The sequence below is a fragment of the Columba livia genome, chromosome 4 (genome assembly GCF_036013475.1).
Source record: "Columba livia isolate bColLiv1 breed racing homer chromosome 4, bColLiv1.pat.W.v2, whole genome shotgun sequence".
Classification (NCBI taxonomy): Eukaryota; Metazoa; Chordata; class Aves; order Columbiformes; family Columbidae; genus Columba; species Columba livia.
This window is the reverse complement of record NC_088605.1, coordinates 52,046,424-52,060,618: the sequence shown is the minus strand read 5'-3', so window position 1 is coordinate 52,060,618 and position 14,195 is coordinate 52,046,424. Positions and strand designations below refer to the sequence as shown.

At 39.2% G+C, this 14,195-nt stretch overlaps 1 protein-coding gene across 6 annotated transcripts in view; it reads left to right on the top strand.

Moving 5' to 3' along the window:
• The window catches only part of RASSF6 (Ras association domain family member 6), a 90,605-nt gene that overhangs the window by 67,301 nt on the left and 9,109 nt on the right, over positions 1-14,195 (top strand). For 2 of the 6 annotated variants that reach the window (XR_010472339.1, XM_065061673.1), the window contains exons 3-4: positions 8,240-8,329; positions 14,003-14,081. Coding sequence is in view for 2 of the 6 variants with exons in the window: in XM_065061673.1 (XP_064917745.1) it covers positions 8,259-8,329; positions 14,003-14,081 (150 nt within the window). In the remaining 4 variants the exon portion in view is untranslated. Of the gene's footprint in view, positions 1-2,920; positions 3,160-8,239; positions 8,330-14,002; positions 14,082-14,195 lie in introns of those variants that run through there. The other 4 variants (XM_005498534.3, XR_010472337.1, XR_010472338.1 and 1 more) reach the window with 4 other exon arrangements.

Genomic DNA, 14,195 nt, shown 5'->3' with positions numbered 1-14,195 from the left:
TAGATAACGATGCATTTTACTGGATGTGTACATTGCATATTTAGTGATTTGAGTTAACCATTTGTTTCCTAGTTTCTGTTTTCCATGCTTATCAGTTCTGTCTGCACAGCATGGCCTGGCACACAAGTATTGCTGTTGGCACTTTGGCATGATGGCAGAAAATAATCCTTCTAAAGAATGGGAGGTCCTTTTCAGGGTAAATCCAGTTTGGGTTTTTTGCTTGTTTGTATTTGTTTGTTTGGTTAGTTTTTTGTTGTTGTTTGGTTGGGTGATTGTTTTTTAATTATTATTTTTATTTGTTGCTGTTATCAGCACGAACCTCCTGGTCAGGTTTGTAAAGTAAAGGCAATAACAGATTGCTTGTTTTCTGTTAATTTCGGATCTTATCAGTTAAGACTCTACCTTTGCATTGCAATATCTGGTCCAGAAAGTTCAAGAAGAATTTTCTGTGTTTGGAGTTAATGATCTGAAGTTGTCCGGAAACAGAAAAAAAGGGGATTTCCTTTCTCACTAGAAAGCAGAGAAATCTGTTGTGATCTGTTGTATTTATCAAAACACTTCCACTGAAGTGCAGCACGCCTTTATAATCTTGCCATGGCCAGCCTGGTTGTTATGACTGTGTACAACAAAGACACATCAGTAACCTCTTGATTTTTTTCTTTTTCAGGTGTTCCTCTAGCTTTATCCCTCTATCTGTTAAAGATTTGAGGCCAAATTAAGAAGCAGCTGAACTCCAACTTCCCATTATTTATTAACTGAATACTATTTCAATGTTAATGATGCAAGGAGCCAGAAATGTAACCCAGCCCTTAAAGACTCACAGATAATCACATTCCCTGCCTGTTCTAAAGAAACCATCATTACCCTTCCATTTAAGGGGCGAGATTGTTGTTAGGTTGTAACTTGTGGTTAGGTTTCCAGGGCATATAAACTTTGTTGATTCTGAAAGATGAAAATAATCATGTACCCTTTGCATGTGATTATTTACCTTGTTGTGAAAGGAATAGAAGCATTCTCTTTCTTGTAATTTACAATAAATAAACTAATTTCTGCTTTGTGACCCTAAATAACTTTTTTTGGTTCCTCATCCAGTGTGATACCTATGCCCAGTCTCCTTTCTCAAAGTACTTATCAGATAATTGCATTTAACTCAAGTGTGTTTGGAACTCAGCTGTTGGGAGGAGTTCTTCAAGTGTGAGAATGAAAACTAAAATGAAATCTGATCCACATTCACCAAGCTGATGTAAAAATTAACCCACCTGGTTTAATTGGAAATGAGTCCATTATTACAACAGGGTTTTTTACTGCTTTACTATGTTAATTTCTGTCTTCAGACATCTCTGCATGAATTTAACTAATTTAAGCACTGGATTTTCAAAACATGCTTGTAAGCTTTAAAAAGTCATCTCTAAAAACTTACATCAGTCCTGGGGAAAAAAAAAAATATTAAAAAACCCCCCACAACAACAATAACAAGAAGCCACCAGCAAACAAACAAACCAAACCTTTAAAGTTGAGAATCAGGATGAAGCTTGAGTTACACTGAAGGGTTAAGAACACATGCTCTCTTTTAAGCTAAGGACCTGGTCTTCAGTGCTAAAAATATTCCTGGTACCTAACAGCTTTATGGTATACGTGTCCAGCAGGGTGGCATACTTGTCAGAAACAGATTTGACATTATCTTGGTTTATAGACTTGAAGGTGCCAGGCTGTGCTTGCTCTCTGTTTACTTGTCTAATCCAGGAGTGTCAGGCAGAATGCTCCAGTGGCTGAGGCTGTGACAGGAAAAATCAAACCTCTGGATTTTCTTAACAAGCTGAGACATGGTATTAATTTGTGTTAAACAATGACAGAAGAGTGGGAGTATGTCCAGAGGTTGAGCTTGGTGTGAAACTCCAAGCTGACCACAGCACAGAGCTTCTATGCTGTTGTGAATTGAGTAAAAATCTCATATGTTGATTCCTTCCTGTGTTTTCAGATACCTCTCAATGTTATATGTACCAATGAGATCCTTATGTAAATGTTTTTCAGGTGCAGAACTAGAAATGCTGCATCAGAAATGGTAATCCCTAATTTCAAGTAGTGTTGCATGTACAGCCATGAGTTTAGCTCTTGTGAGGGACACATCAGAATTACACCAGAGGAAAATGGTGTGGGCTGGAATCAAATATTCACAGGTCTGTTCTGCCTTTCCCTAACATAAAATGATATAAACCACAAGTAATTTGATATAAATCCTGGCACAATAAGGCAGGTATGAAGGCAAATTCAGGCTCAGTACATACTTTTATCTCTGTTGCCCAAAAACTTCCAGTTTCAGTCTTGATCCTACGAATAAATTGGTTGCTACAAATGGATGGCAAACAGTAGGAACTTGGAAGATCTGTGTTGGTTCAGGTAGTTTTTAGAGCTTAAATTCTGCTTATCAGTTACCTACTGAGCAAATAAAGCTAAGGAGTGATGTATTCTCTCTTACAGACACAACTCTTGCCCAATGAATAATATTCATAAGGGTATTTTACAGTTACGCAAGAAATGGCGTATACAGCTGCATGTGATTAACTGATCAATATATGTTCTCATAATTTCTGTCATAATGTCATAAATCCATATATTTACACTTTGGCATGATCTGATTGTATGTATTGGTTATTCCACTAAACACTAAAGACTTCTGTGTACATCTGGAGAAAGAAAAACTATTTAATTATGGATTAGAAAAAAGACAAGACAAGAGGTTAAAGCCTAACAGTCCTTTTGGCACAGGATGTTTCAGGGTGCACCCTGTCAGCAAATAATTACTAAGAGTCAGCAGGTTGCCTCTCATAAAGTTAGTGATTAAAGTGTTAACAGGAGCCTCCCTGTAGGTGTAACCATGACTAAGGGAGTGTTTCTGTCAGCTGCTTGGAGGAAGGAAAGCAGGTAGGTAAATATTCCCAACATGCACTGAGGTGTGGGGAGTGTCCTGGGTTTTCAGTACTCCTAGTTTGTTAAGCAAAATAGTAATTAACAGCTCTGTGGGTTCCATGAAGTAGTAGAGGTAGCTGTCAGCCAGTGCGATCCTGTCATGCCTCTTCCAGGACCCGGTGAAAGGTATGTGAAACTCCTCCTCTGCTTCTCCTCCTCTGCTTCTCCTCTTCTGCTTATATATGTGTAAAGGTAAGTGAAATGTAAAGCCAGAGCTATTCTGCTTGCTGTGTAACCTGCAGTGTCAGTAGAAACCAAGGTTCTTTGTAGTCACCTATAACTTAAGTCAACTACCTTCTGGGTAATTAAGGTACTCGAGGGAATAAGAAATACTTGGTCAGAAATTCTTGTCAAAGATGTTCATAAACCTTGAGGTGACTTGTGTGAGTCAGAGTTGTGATTAAAATAGGCAGGTAATACATAGTGTTGCTGCTAAGGGTGTACACAAGCATAAACCTTTGCTGCCCTTCATTCAGTTACCAGTGTGATTGAAAAGTTTATGTGGGTGACCTTGTCGGTCCTTTTTGGTGGGTAAAAGCTATCTTCCCTAAGCAACCTGAAATAGAAAGTAACTATAATAATGGATTACTTAGTGTTTGAAATAGATTTAGTGCAAGACTTGCTCTACCATAATCATTTGTGTGAAGGGAGGTAGCTTGTGTATGTCTCCCTTCATGACTCAGAATGTTAAGGGGCCGTTTTCACTGATGTATAACAACTTTTGGTTTTGGTAATCAAGGCCCATTCTGAACCTGCCTGAACAGAGGGTTTACACTGTGTTTCATATTCAAGTAGTGCTGTTAGTGCTTTGTACTGTGGTGGTTAGTTTTTAAAATCAAGTGTAAATAAGTTTACAAAAGGAATAACAAAAGAGAAAGAAACCTTGTTTTTTGTGGGGATAATGCAAGTGTTCAGAGTAAATACTTTCTCTTGCTGAGACTTCTGAATTGGTGGTGAGGACATCTAACTTGAAAACAAGATGATATGAAGAGTCATATAACCAGAGTGTGTGACTAGAAAAAGACTAATAAAATTATTCTGCTGATACTGAATTTCTTACATCTATGAATAAATCCTAATCTCATTTTTATAGAAAAAGAGAATGGTCCGAAAGTTTGCTAAATAGTAGAAACTTCTGAGTTTAGAAAATCATGTAGTTATGTGCCTATTGTATCTACAGTACAATGCTCTGTGTGCTGTACAAAATATTAGAGGTATATGTTGTCGATAGCAAGTTCATAGAGCTGAGCCTTGTGGTTGTTTATATGAGAAACTGAGAACACACACCACCACCTTATTTCCTGTGTTCTTTGGAACAACTTTGGGAAGCACTGGGTAAAAATACCTCAGTCTTTGGAGAGGTTCAGATTTGAGGGGTTTTTTTAACAATTGTAGGAGCTCTGCATAGCACACTGCCAGCTCTGCAGTCCCCAGTTTAATATGGGGATGCACCAAAAAGCACATCCAGGCTGTTACATACAAATTAAAAAGCTGCTTCTGCTTGGCTTAACTCTGGGTATCGGGTGTCTCTCTCCTTCCAGGCTTCCTCTACAGTTGCCTCCTTTTATCTTTGTGTAAATATCTGCATGGCTGTTTGTTCTTACCCTTGCTTCGTCATCCTTCCACTCTCCTGCCCGTGTGCTGTCCCCTTAAGCAAATAGCTTAAAAATCGCTGTACTCAGTAAAATTGAACAGGTCCTCTCATCTGCCTCTCTGCTAATGCGCTGACTTTTTCTTGGAGAAAAAAAACGCTTTAGGAAATCTATAAATCTTATAGAAAAGTAAAGTACCTTGGTGAGATTTGTTTTGTGCCCTTGATGAAGCTATAGCTCCTCTCGCAGCTTTGGGATTGTGCAGTGTTCTTTTTTTCCATTTGTTTTCCTTGATTTCTTGCATAGTTGCAGCCTTCTTCTGGAGGGGCTCTTTTTTCATCTGTCCCACTTCTCATTTACTCTTCTATTTCCCATCTGTTTCTTTTCTTTCCTTCCAGAAATATTTTAGGCTTCAGTCAGTCTTTCTCTGTGCATTACAGTTCTAAGTTAATTCTCAGGCCAGGAGGTTAGTCCAGCCAAGGTCCCACTTACAAAGTCTTCCTATCTGAGAGAATTCTGTGGTTGTAGTCCAATTTAGTGTAATGATGAAGTCAACTGTCTGACACTGAGCACATCTGGAGATAGCTGTGAATAGATGGCCACAGTCACACACTGTTGGAAGAACTGAAAAGTTTGTGCACTTCTTGTTATTTCAAATGAATGGGATTTATGAAAAATAAATCTTTCTTCCCCTGTTTGTTTCCTCAAAAGAGCTATGGGGAAGTGATATGGAAAACAAACAAATACTGGGAGGTGATAGAAAATGTGACAGCATTATGGATCTGTGGAGCACCAGTGTAAATATACTGTCATTTTTTGTGTCAAATAATTGTGCTGGGAACGTCATTGCATGTTCTCAACCTGCTGGCTGATGATGGGAAGGGTACATGGAAAAGTAAAACAGGTCACATAACTGAGGAAAATGTAACAAGCATTTTTTGTGCTTCCGTGCCAACTGTAGGAGAAAAGGTCCAGGCTAATCAGCCAGAGAGTGAGAGAACAGGGGGGGCATCATTGAAGAATTATTTCCATCACCCACTAGTTTTCCAGTTTGTTTCATTTTAATGGCAACCGCCTAATTTAAGATATGCATAAGGCTTTTAAGGCAACTAATTTAGTGAGAGCCGTTCACTTTGTAACAGAACAGATAGTTCAGTGATTATCTCACTTTTTCAGTGTGTGTATGTAAAGATCACTTCTCTTAATCTGTAGAGATCGGCTTTTTCTTTCATATGAATCATTTCAAGGTCAAATTTATATTGAAAAGAATGCAACAATGTGCAATGAAGCAGTGCTAGATCTTGCTAGCGTCAATGCTTGATGTTTAATAGTGGTGACTTGGCTATCTGCTCTTCTGAACATGTTGTTTCCTGACAGATGGGAGGAAGCTTAGTGTATATCCAGTTACTCAGGTGCCAATGTACATAAACTCCTCTGCATCTTTTAAAATTGTTTTGCAATTAGATTGGCATAGGCAGTTGATTCAGTTGAAGGTATTAATAAATCACATAAAAGCAGGTTTCAAGGTGCGGCCAATGGTTACTGAACTCATTTCAGAGGCAAAAAACCAACACTATTATCCCAGCGTACAGCAATCTCTTCCTTATATACGGTCTCATGTCTGTACAGAGGTCCCTGGGCTTATTTGGTTTTTGGGTATGTTTTTGCCTTAGTGGATGTCACCCAAAGGACAGGGGATATATGGGAGCCTTCCTACTTTTTTTTCGGTGAACTACTGGTGAAGGGCTATTAGAAACCCCTGTTCCTTGCATAAAGCTCATTTTGGTAGTGCCCTCAGTTTTAGAGGTTGTGAAATAACTTCCTGTATCTTTTGTAGGTTGAAGATAATGTATTTTTCTGCACAACTTCTCATTTGTCCACATATATATTTTTAGAAGCTGTTCATCTATCACTATGGAAGGTTTATGTAACTTCTTTTCAGTCCTAAATGATTCTGTTCTTCTAAAAAAGCAGCTCAGTAGTTTAGGATAGTTCGCACAGAAGCTAGGCGCTAACTCTTAAGGCAGCCCTGATCTTTTCAAGCTTTTAATTTCTCTTCTGAATTTATTTGCTGAATGCTACTTGTCATGAGTACTATAAAGAACAGTTTTCAGACATCTTTGACCACAGAATCACAGAATGTTAGGGATTGGAAGGGACCTCAAAAGATCATCTAGTCCAATCCCCCTGCCAGAGCAGGAACACCTAGATGAGGTCACACAGGAACATGTCCAGGTGGGTTTTGAATGTCTCCAGAGAAGGAGACTCCACAGCCCCCCTGGGCAGCCTGTTCCAGTGCTCTATCACCCTCACTGAGAAGAAGTTTCTTCTCAAATTGAAGTGGAACCTCTTGTGTTCCAAGTTTGAACCCATTACCCTTTGTCTTACCATCAGTTGTCACTGGAAAGAGCCTGGCTCCATCCTTGTGATACTCACCCTTTACATATTTGTAGATATTAATGAGGTCACCCCTCAGTCTCCTCTTCTCCAGGCTAAAGAGACCCAGCTTCCTCAGCCTTTCGTCATAAGGGAGATGCTCCACTCCCTTAATCATCTTTGTGGCTCTGTGCTGGACTCTCTCCAGCAGTTCCCTGTCCTTCTTGAACTGAGGTGCCCAGAACTGGGCACAATATTCCAGATGTGGTCTCACCAGGACCAGGCTCTGTCCAATGCAGTGTGAGATGAGATTCTAGTCAGTCTCCTGGCATAAGGGAGGAAGGATATTGTGTGCTGTTAGGCAGATTCCTCTGTCATCATGCCTAAGCAAGAGAAAAATAAAAAGTGGAGTAATCCACTTCCATTGCAGTCTGTAGAGATCTTATTGTTTTCAGTGTGATTCTTGTTTTTGTTTTGGTTGGTTGGCTTGGTTGCTTTTTTCTCCATCTCAGAAAAACACTTATTGGGCTGAGATTAAGGTTTCTTTCAGTGTAGTATCAGTTGTCAATCTTGAGTCTGAGTCTCTTCTCTTACTTTCCTCAATCTGCCTGTTCTTCTAGTATCTGAGGGGGAATGAAAGTGGCCAAGACTCCATAATTAAGCTTATTGAGAAACGCATTGTTGGAGTCTCGTGGGTCTGGCTTGCTGCCTACACGGTGCGTTAGAATCACTACATGGAGACCTGTAAATTATATTGCTACATCACTTTAATTATAACCTTTTTCTCTCTGTAGTATCTCAACTACTTTCTTTTTGTGCTGCAGGACTCTGCCAATGATCAACACCTCTTGTTTAATTTCACAAACCTGGTTAAGGGTGGTTTGTGGAGTCGTCTTTTTTTCTTAAGTGTGTGTGATCCCGGGCAATGCTCTATCCATAATTAACAAATGAATGCTAACCAGAAAGTGGGTTGCAGTCTCAGTCTGCTAGCAAGTTAAGAATGATCATTGAGTAGTGGAGTAATCCTAAAACTACTTGTATATGTAGTATCTGGGATTTAAGGTACTGTGATGTACTTGGTGGGAAAGACTTACGGCTTTTTTTACTAGGAGTGGGAAATATTTAGGTGTTAATGCCAAGTGCAAAGTTGTCAAAATATGGTGTAGTCAGCCCTTAGAATGAGTGTCTGGGCCTGTGTCATTTAGCAAACTAAGGTTTTATTGTTGTGTTTACCATGTATTTTTGTTAGTGGCATTAGTGGATGTAAACTCTTTTTTTTTTTTTTTTTTTTTTTTCCTTTTGAGTTTCATCTCTTCTGAATAAATGAAGAAAGTGACTATGAAAGCACAGCATCTACCACCTCTTTCCATCAATGAGGAGAAGTCCATAACAAGGTAAATTATTAAACCCCCCACATTTAATGACAATTAATTCAAGCTAGTCCCCCCTACTCAGAGGATCCTGTAGGGAGCTGAGCCCATAGCAGCAGCAATTCCTACAACTTGCCTTCTGTGAAGTATCTACAGGACAAAGTTGCCCTTTATTTGGATTTTGAAAAACAGAACATTAAACCTTTTGGTCTGTGCATTTTGTTCATTAGGTAAAACCGTACTTTTAGTGGATACTGAAATAAAATTTCATATTAGGGAAGAAGACCTTCCTATCTTTGAAATCGATTGGAATGGAGCATGAATTCCAGTGTTTAACTCGAGCTCTGCTTGCTTAAGATACGGGTTTTCATCTTTAGCCCCAGATGGCAGGCTTTACTTGCAGAAAGACCTGTCAGGCTGCAATCTCTATTCAGTGGCAAGTGAAAGTCGTTCTTTAAAAAGCTTGGAATTGCACTTGAACTGGCTTTTGTGGGGTGCTTTTCCACAGTTAAATCTGGCTGGTAGGAATTCTTCCAAATGGTGCCATAAACCCTGGTTCTCCTGGCGTGTAGTTCCATCACTTTTTTAGGCGATTAAGTTTTCCCTTGTTCCTCAGAGCACAGGAATTGGAAGAGGGGGCTCTTTTCTCACTTCACTTCCATGTGTCTTGATGTTTCTGTGGGACCATTGAAGAAGCAAACCACAAATGCACCCAGGGATGGAGCCTAGGGTAAAATGTCTCGTGCTGCCATAGGTATTTGCATCTGAATCCTGATGCTCTTATGCAGCATGAGCACTACTCTTCATTTCTCCTTTCTTAAGGAGGAGTGTTGGAGCTTTGCCCAAAACAGACAGGCAATAAAGGCATCCTTTCCTTTCTCCTAAATAGTTGTTCTCTTTGTATTGATGCTGCTTTGGGACATACTGCTTCTACATCAGGGGTAATTAATCTGTGTGAACTTTTGTATGGCATACAAAAGCATTTGGAAGTGTTCTAAATGAAACAGTGTCTTTGTTTTGTTTTTGTGTGTTGTGGTTTTGGTGGTGGTGGTTTTTTCCTCCTGATCGAGACCATTTTGCATTACAGTCATGGTTTAAAGCACTTTTCATGCTTCTTTGCCTTAAGAAAAAAATTAATAAGCATTTAAAGAATCGCTAGTGTATTCCATATGCACTCAAACTTGCTTCCAGTGGAATTTCCAGACTATCATCCCTCATCTATGCCTTGAATCTGCTGTTGGGTAACTACTCTTCCAGTGGTATCATGCAAATCTTGCTGACATGGCAAGCCTGCTCTTTGGGAATTGCACAATGGCTGGATCAAAAGGCTGACTAAAGCACGTGAGATTATTTGGCTGGCTGAATTATTGTGTCTTTAAGCATAGCTGTCATAAATATCCATGGATGAATGCACAGGGCTTAGGGGAGAAGAGGACATAGGTGAATTTTTCTGGGTTAGTATTTGTAATGAACACAATTTGGGGTCTCTTGTGGTTTACCACTGGGAGTCTTGACCTTACTTCTCCCTTTTTATCCTACTTTCTTTACTGAAGAACGTGGTGAATCTGCAGTAAACATTACCTTTTTTTGGGTTTATCACTATGTCCTTCTACCAGTTAATTATCTTTGGCTTCTGTTGATGGCTGCATTTGGCTGTTGTCAAAAAGCTGTGCTATGGAGATCAGTCTTGCAAAACAACAAAAGCCACTGATTTTTCTGGCAGCATAACTCTGAGATGACAACCATTTGGATCTTGATTAGGGCCATCTTTGGGCCTTTGTAGTGAAGTTGTGTTACACTAAGACTCGTTCTAGAACTAGTAGGCTGGTGCATGTGTTACTTCATCCTGGTGCTAAAAAAAAAAAAAAAAAAATTCTGTCATCTCTCCACTACACAAGGACAAATGAGTCAGTGTGAGCTACTGTTAAATCTCTCCATCAGGGCTTTTCTAATGGCTTGTGTGGTTCATCACAGCTGCTTGCACTAATGCAAGACTGAAACTTGAAAGATTTCAATGTGCAAACTTCTGTGGAAGTTACTGGAAAGTTTTTTCGAGACAAAGCAAGAAACTAAGTGGAAATTTTCAGAGCTTACTCTGAGAAGTGGTATCTGCCTCAGAGATAGCCCTTAAAACATCACTTAGTGTTTTTAGACTGTGATTTTATTTGCCTATGCTGCCAACATGGACTAAGAGTAACAGCTGGGTCTCAGATTGTGACCTAAATCCATATGTATTCCTAATCTGTCTTCAGGGAACTGATCTACCCAACTTCTTACCTGGAAAAAGCTTGAAAAAAATAACAGCTGTCAATAAAATGATTGCCAAAGATATTAGGCTCCTAAGCATAAAAAGGCTTAGGTTTTAAACATTCCACAAGCAGGTCTATCACAACATAGGTCAAAAAAACCTACATCTCTCCTACTTGTATGTTAATCTTATATTGCATATGTATTTTCCCTGTCTATGAGGCCAAGATGCCCTTAATCTTGCTGACCTTTAGCCGGTGTGATCAAAATTTTGCTTATACCTGATTCATTAACGCTTTTTGTGTGTTGACCCAAATATGATCCCTCATAGCTCACGAGACACGAAGAACCTGTGATGAGCTATTCCAACACAATGAAATAAAGGCTTTCACCACCCATGTTACTAGGATTTAAGATGAAAGTGATTTGAAATAAATGTTGAAAATGCTGGTTTAGAGCCCAGCACTCTTGATAAAGCCACTTCAAAATACGTTTTGAGGAGTTGCAGTAAGTTAACAAAGTAAATAGTTTACATCCAGAGTGTTAGAAGAGAATGCAGTTAACCTTGTTGAGTTTAGTGGTGCAGCCCTTGTCCTAATGTTACCTGCTGAATGAAAGCCTGGTTTATATTCTCCCCTCTCACCAGCTAACAGTACATTGCCAAGTTTGATTTATTAGGTGGAACAAGGAATGGATAGAGTATGCCAGGGAAAGTTTTTCACTTGTACACTCTGCATTCCCCCCACTCCAAGCACATGCACACACACACGCTAACTGGCCTCCAAGCTCCCCCACTACTTCCCTCTCCAGCCTGTCAGATGTCTGCCTGCCTCACTCCAAAGGAAGAAGCAGGTGCTACATGTCTGTATCCCATGTAGAGACACACCATGATATAGTTCTGCTTAGTGTTATTAAGAGATATGTATCCAGATTCTTTGGAAACTTAGAAATAGTACCAGGTGACTGAGAAACATCACCCTGTTGAAAGTTCCTGCTTGAGCTCTTGAAAGGACTGTGGATAGCAAAGGCTGAAAGTGAGAGTGTGTGCATCATAAGCCACAGAAGAAGGTGTAGGCTGCTGGAGTAAGACTGTGTGACAGTGTCACAGAAGATACTTCCATTGTCTAGTTGGTACACTTAAAATCAAACATAGAAGTTTCCACCTACATTATTCACATTTCTTAGCATCATCCATCCTTTTCCTATTCTCTTGCACTGATTTCTTGGCATTTCCTAATATCTTAGGTGAGATCCCCTGAGCAATGCTGATTTTTTGTTTGTTTGTTTTTTAAGTTTACACAGTCAACTGTGCAGGCATTTAAATGGTCAGCTTGAGTAAATTGAGGCATAGTCTGATCAGAGAGATGCTATGAAATAACATTGACTTCCGCCCTGAAAATATCCTTCTGGTCTTCTTTGCAACAACTGACAAGCTGGTCTTGTTCCTGTTCCTAGGAGAGAGATCACTCTTTGGTTTGTAATCTCTGATAAAAGTGCCACTGTCACCATTGATAATATCCTTGCAATTTGGGATGTAGGTGTGTTGTGACTTTTACAGGAAAACAACTGTTAAAAATTCTGCTGAAACTATACATGATAGTGTTTCCTGTTCCCCAAGGCTGTATTGTGAAGCCCCTCTCTTTAAATATATCTCTTGTAGAAGGAGGTGTGTAATATTTTGTATATGGTTTTTGTTCATATATTTCTGCACCTCTGATGTTATTTCTTTGTTCTTGGTGAACTCTGGTGAAATATTTGAAATGTGATTTCTACTGAGTACTACTGAGTAGCATTCTTGTGTGTGTGGTTTTTTTGGGGGGTGTGTGGGGGATTTTTTGGTGTTTTTTGTGTTTTTTTTTGTGACAGTGTTAGAAGTCATCTTTTGGTTTTGGGGTGTTTTGTTGTGGTGTGAGTTTTTGTTTTATTTTTTCTTTTTTTTTTTTTTAACTTAACACTGATGTAGAAGTTGCAATTGTGCTTCTGGTAGTACATAACTCTTAAATAGTTTCAATAAGTCTCTGTGGAACTTACTGAGAGATGTGTTTTGCCTACGTTTTGGCTGTTATGTTATCTCATACTAGACAAAAACATGGAAGTAATATACAGTATTTGGAAGCAAACTTGGTGTCTTCACTCACCACTGCAAGACAGTACATTAAACCATTTTGATGGTTATTCATCTCACTTAGTGCTTCAGGGTTTGTCTGTGAGGAAGAATGCGTACCTTTCCATGCAATTGTTTCCCATCTCTAATTGTCTCTGCTGGTGGAAATTGCTTTCTTGAATTACAGTCTAAATGTTTGCTGCTTAGTTGGTTTGGGGAAGAGCATTTCATTCTTGATGGTCCTGAAATAGACATCACTTAATTCTGTCTTTGTTCAGGCCTTCTTTAACCTGAGCTGCAACTTGTCTTCATCATGATTCATACCACTTATCACTCCCCTTGCTCTTCTTTGGACCCTGTCAACTTGGTGTGTCTCCTTCTTCAAAAGCAGCTCAGTCTCTGCTGGAATTTCCCAGGAGGTTTGGCAATCATTCAGTATAAATCCAGTAGCTAAAGTTTTTTCCAGATGAAGTTGCCACAGGGAGGAGGCAGAGGCCATGGGCTAGCAACTCAGCTGTGCAGTAGCTCTAATTAGGTAATTTTGAAATGTCATCAAATTTGAACCATTTTCTGAAACTCTCTTCTTCTGCAGTGTTGCGAGTTTTTGAAAGGTGGAGACAGGCATAGTTATTTCCCACGGTGGGTCTTAAATACTAAGTTTTAAACATAATTAGCACCAGCATGTCTCACATTGCCTTCCTGCCTCTATGCAGTGTTTTTGCAGCAGAACACTATACTACTTTTTTTCAATTGCATCATGAATTTCTATTTGAAATCTGGGGTGATGGGCAGGCTTATCCTTGCTTGTTGAAAGAGGTTCTCTTCATCTTTGTTCTACTGAGCAAAGACTTAGTGCAAATCTGTTATGTTTCAAGTAGAAAGAAACTCAAGTGTTTTGTCTAAGTATGCTGTAGATATTTTGAAATAAGAAGAGTATCTGAAAAAAGTACAAAAAAACACATGGAAACCACCATGCAGGGAAAACAAATTGTAACCTACTTCATTTGCAACATTTGTGCATGGGAGTGTTGTTCCTGCTTGCTTTCTCCTCATAACTGTAACGGAAGACCGAAGTACAAGTTATTCTAGGGCATTGTTATTAATGTCACATCAGACTGTGACTAATTAATTTCTGCTGTGTATCAAGTCTTTAAACAAGCAACTTAGAAGCAATCTAGGATCTTGACAAAATTTTATTCCTGGAGTTCCTGTATTAATCATTAACAAACATTTACAAAGATTCAGTGGGTAACACAGATACAGGGTGTTACCCTGCCACTTATCACCTGGATTTCACAGTGACAGAGATGTTTAAAAATTGTTTTCATTGTGATCTTTTATTCTAGAGAGCAGCTCAGTTCTCTTCTGAAGACTTACAACTCTTACTATTCTGATCAAGAAAATCTGCAGCTGTCATATAATCAGGTAAGGGTCTATGTAACAATAATACGAAAAGCACAGCATAACAGTAGGAAAAGCAGTAACAGGTGCTGATGTTTAATGCAGCTATGCTGAACAGTGTGAGATACCTGTTTTGTG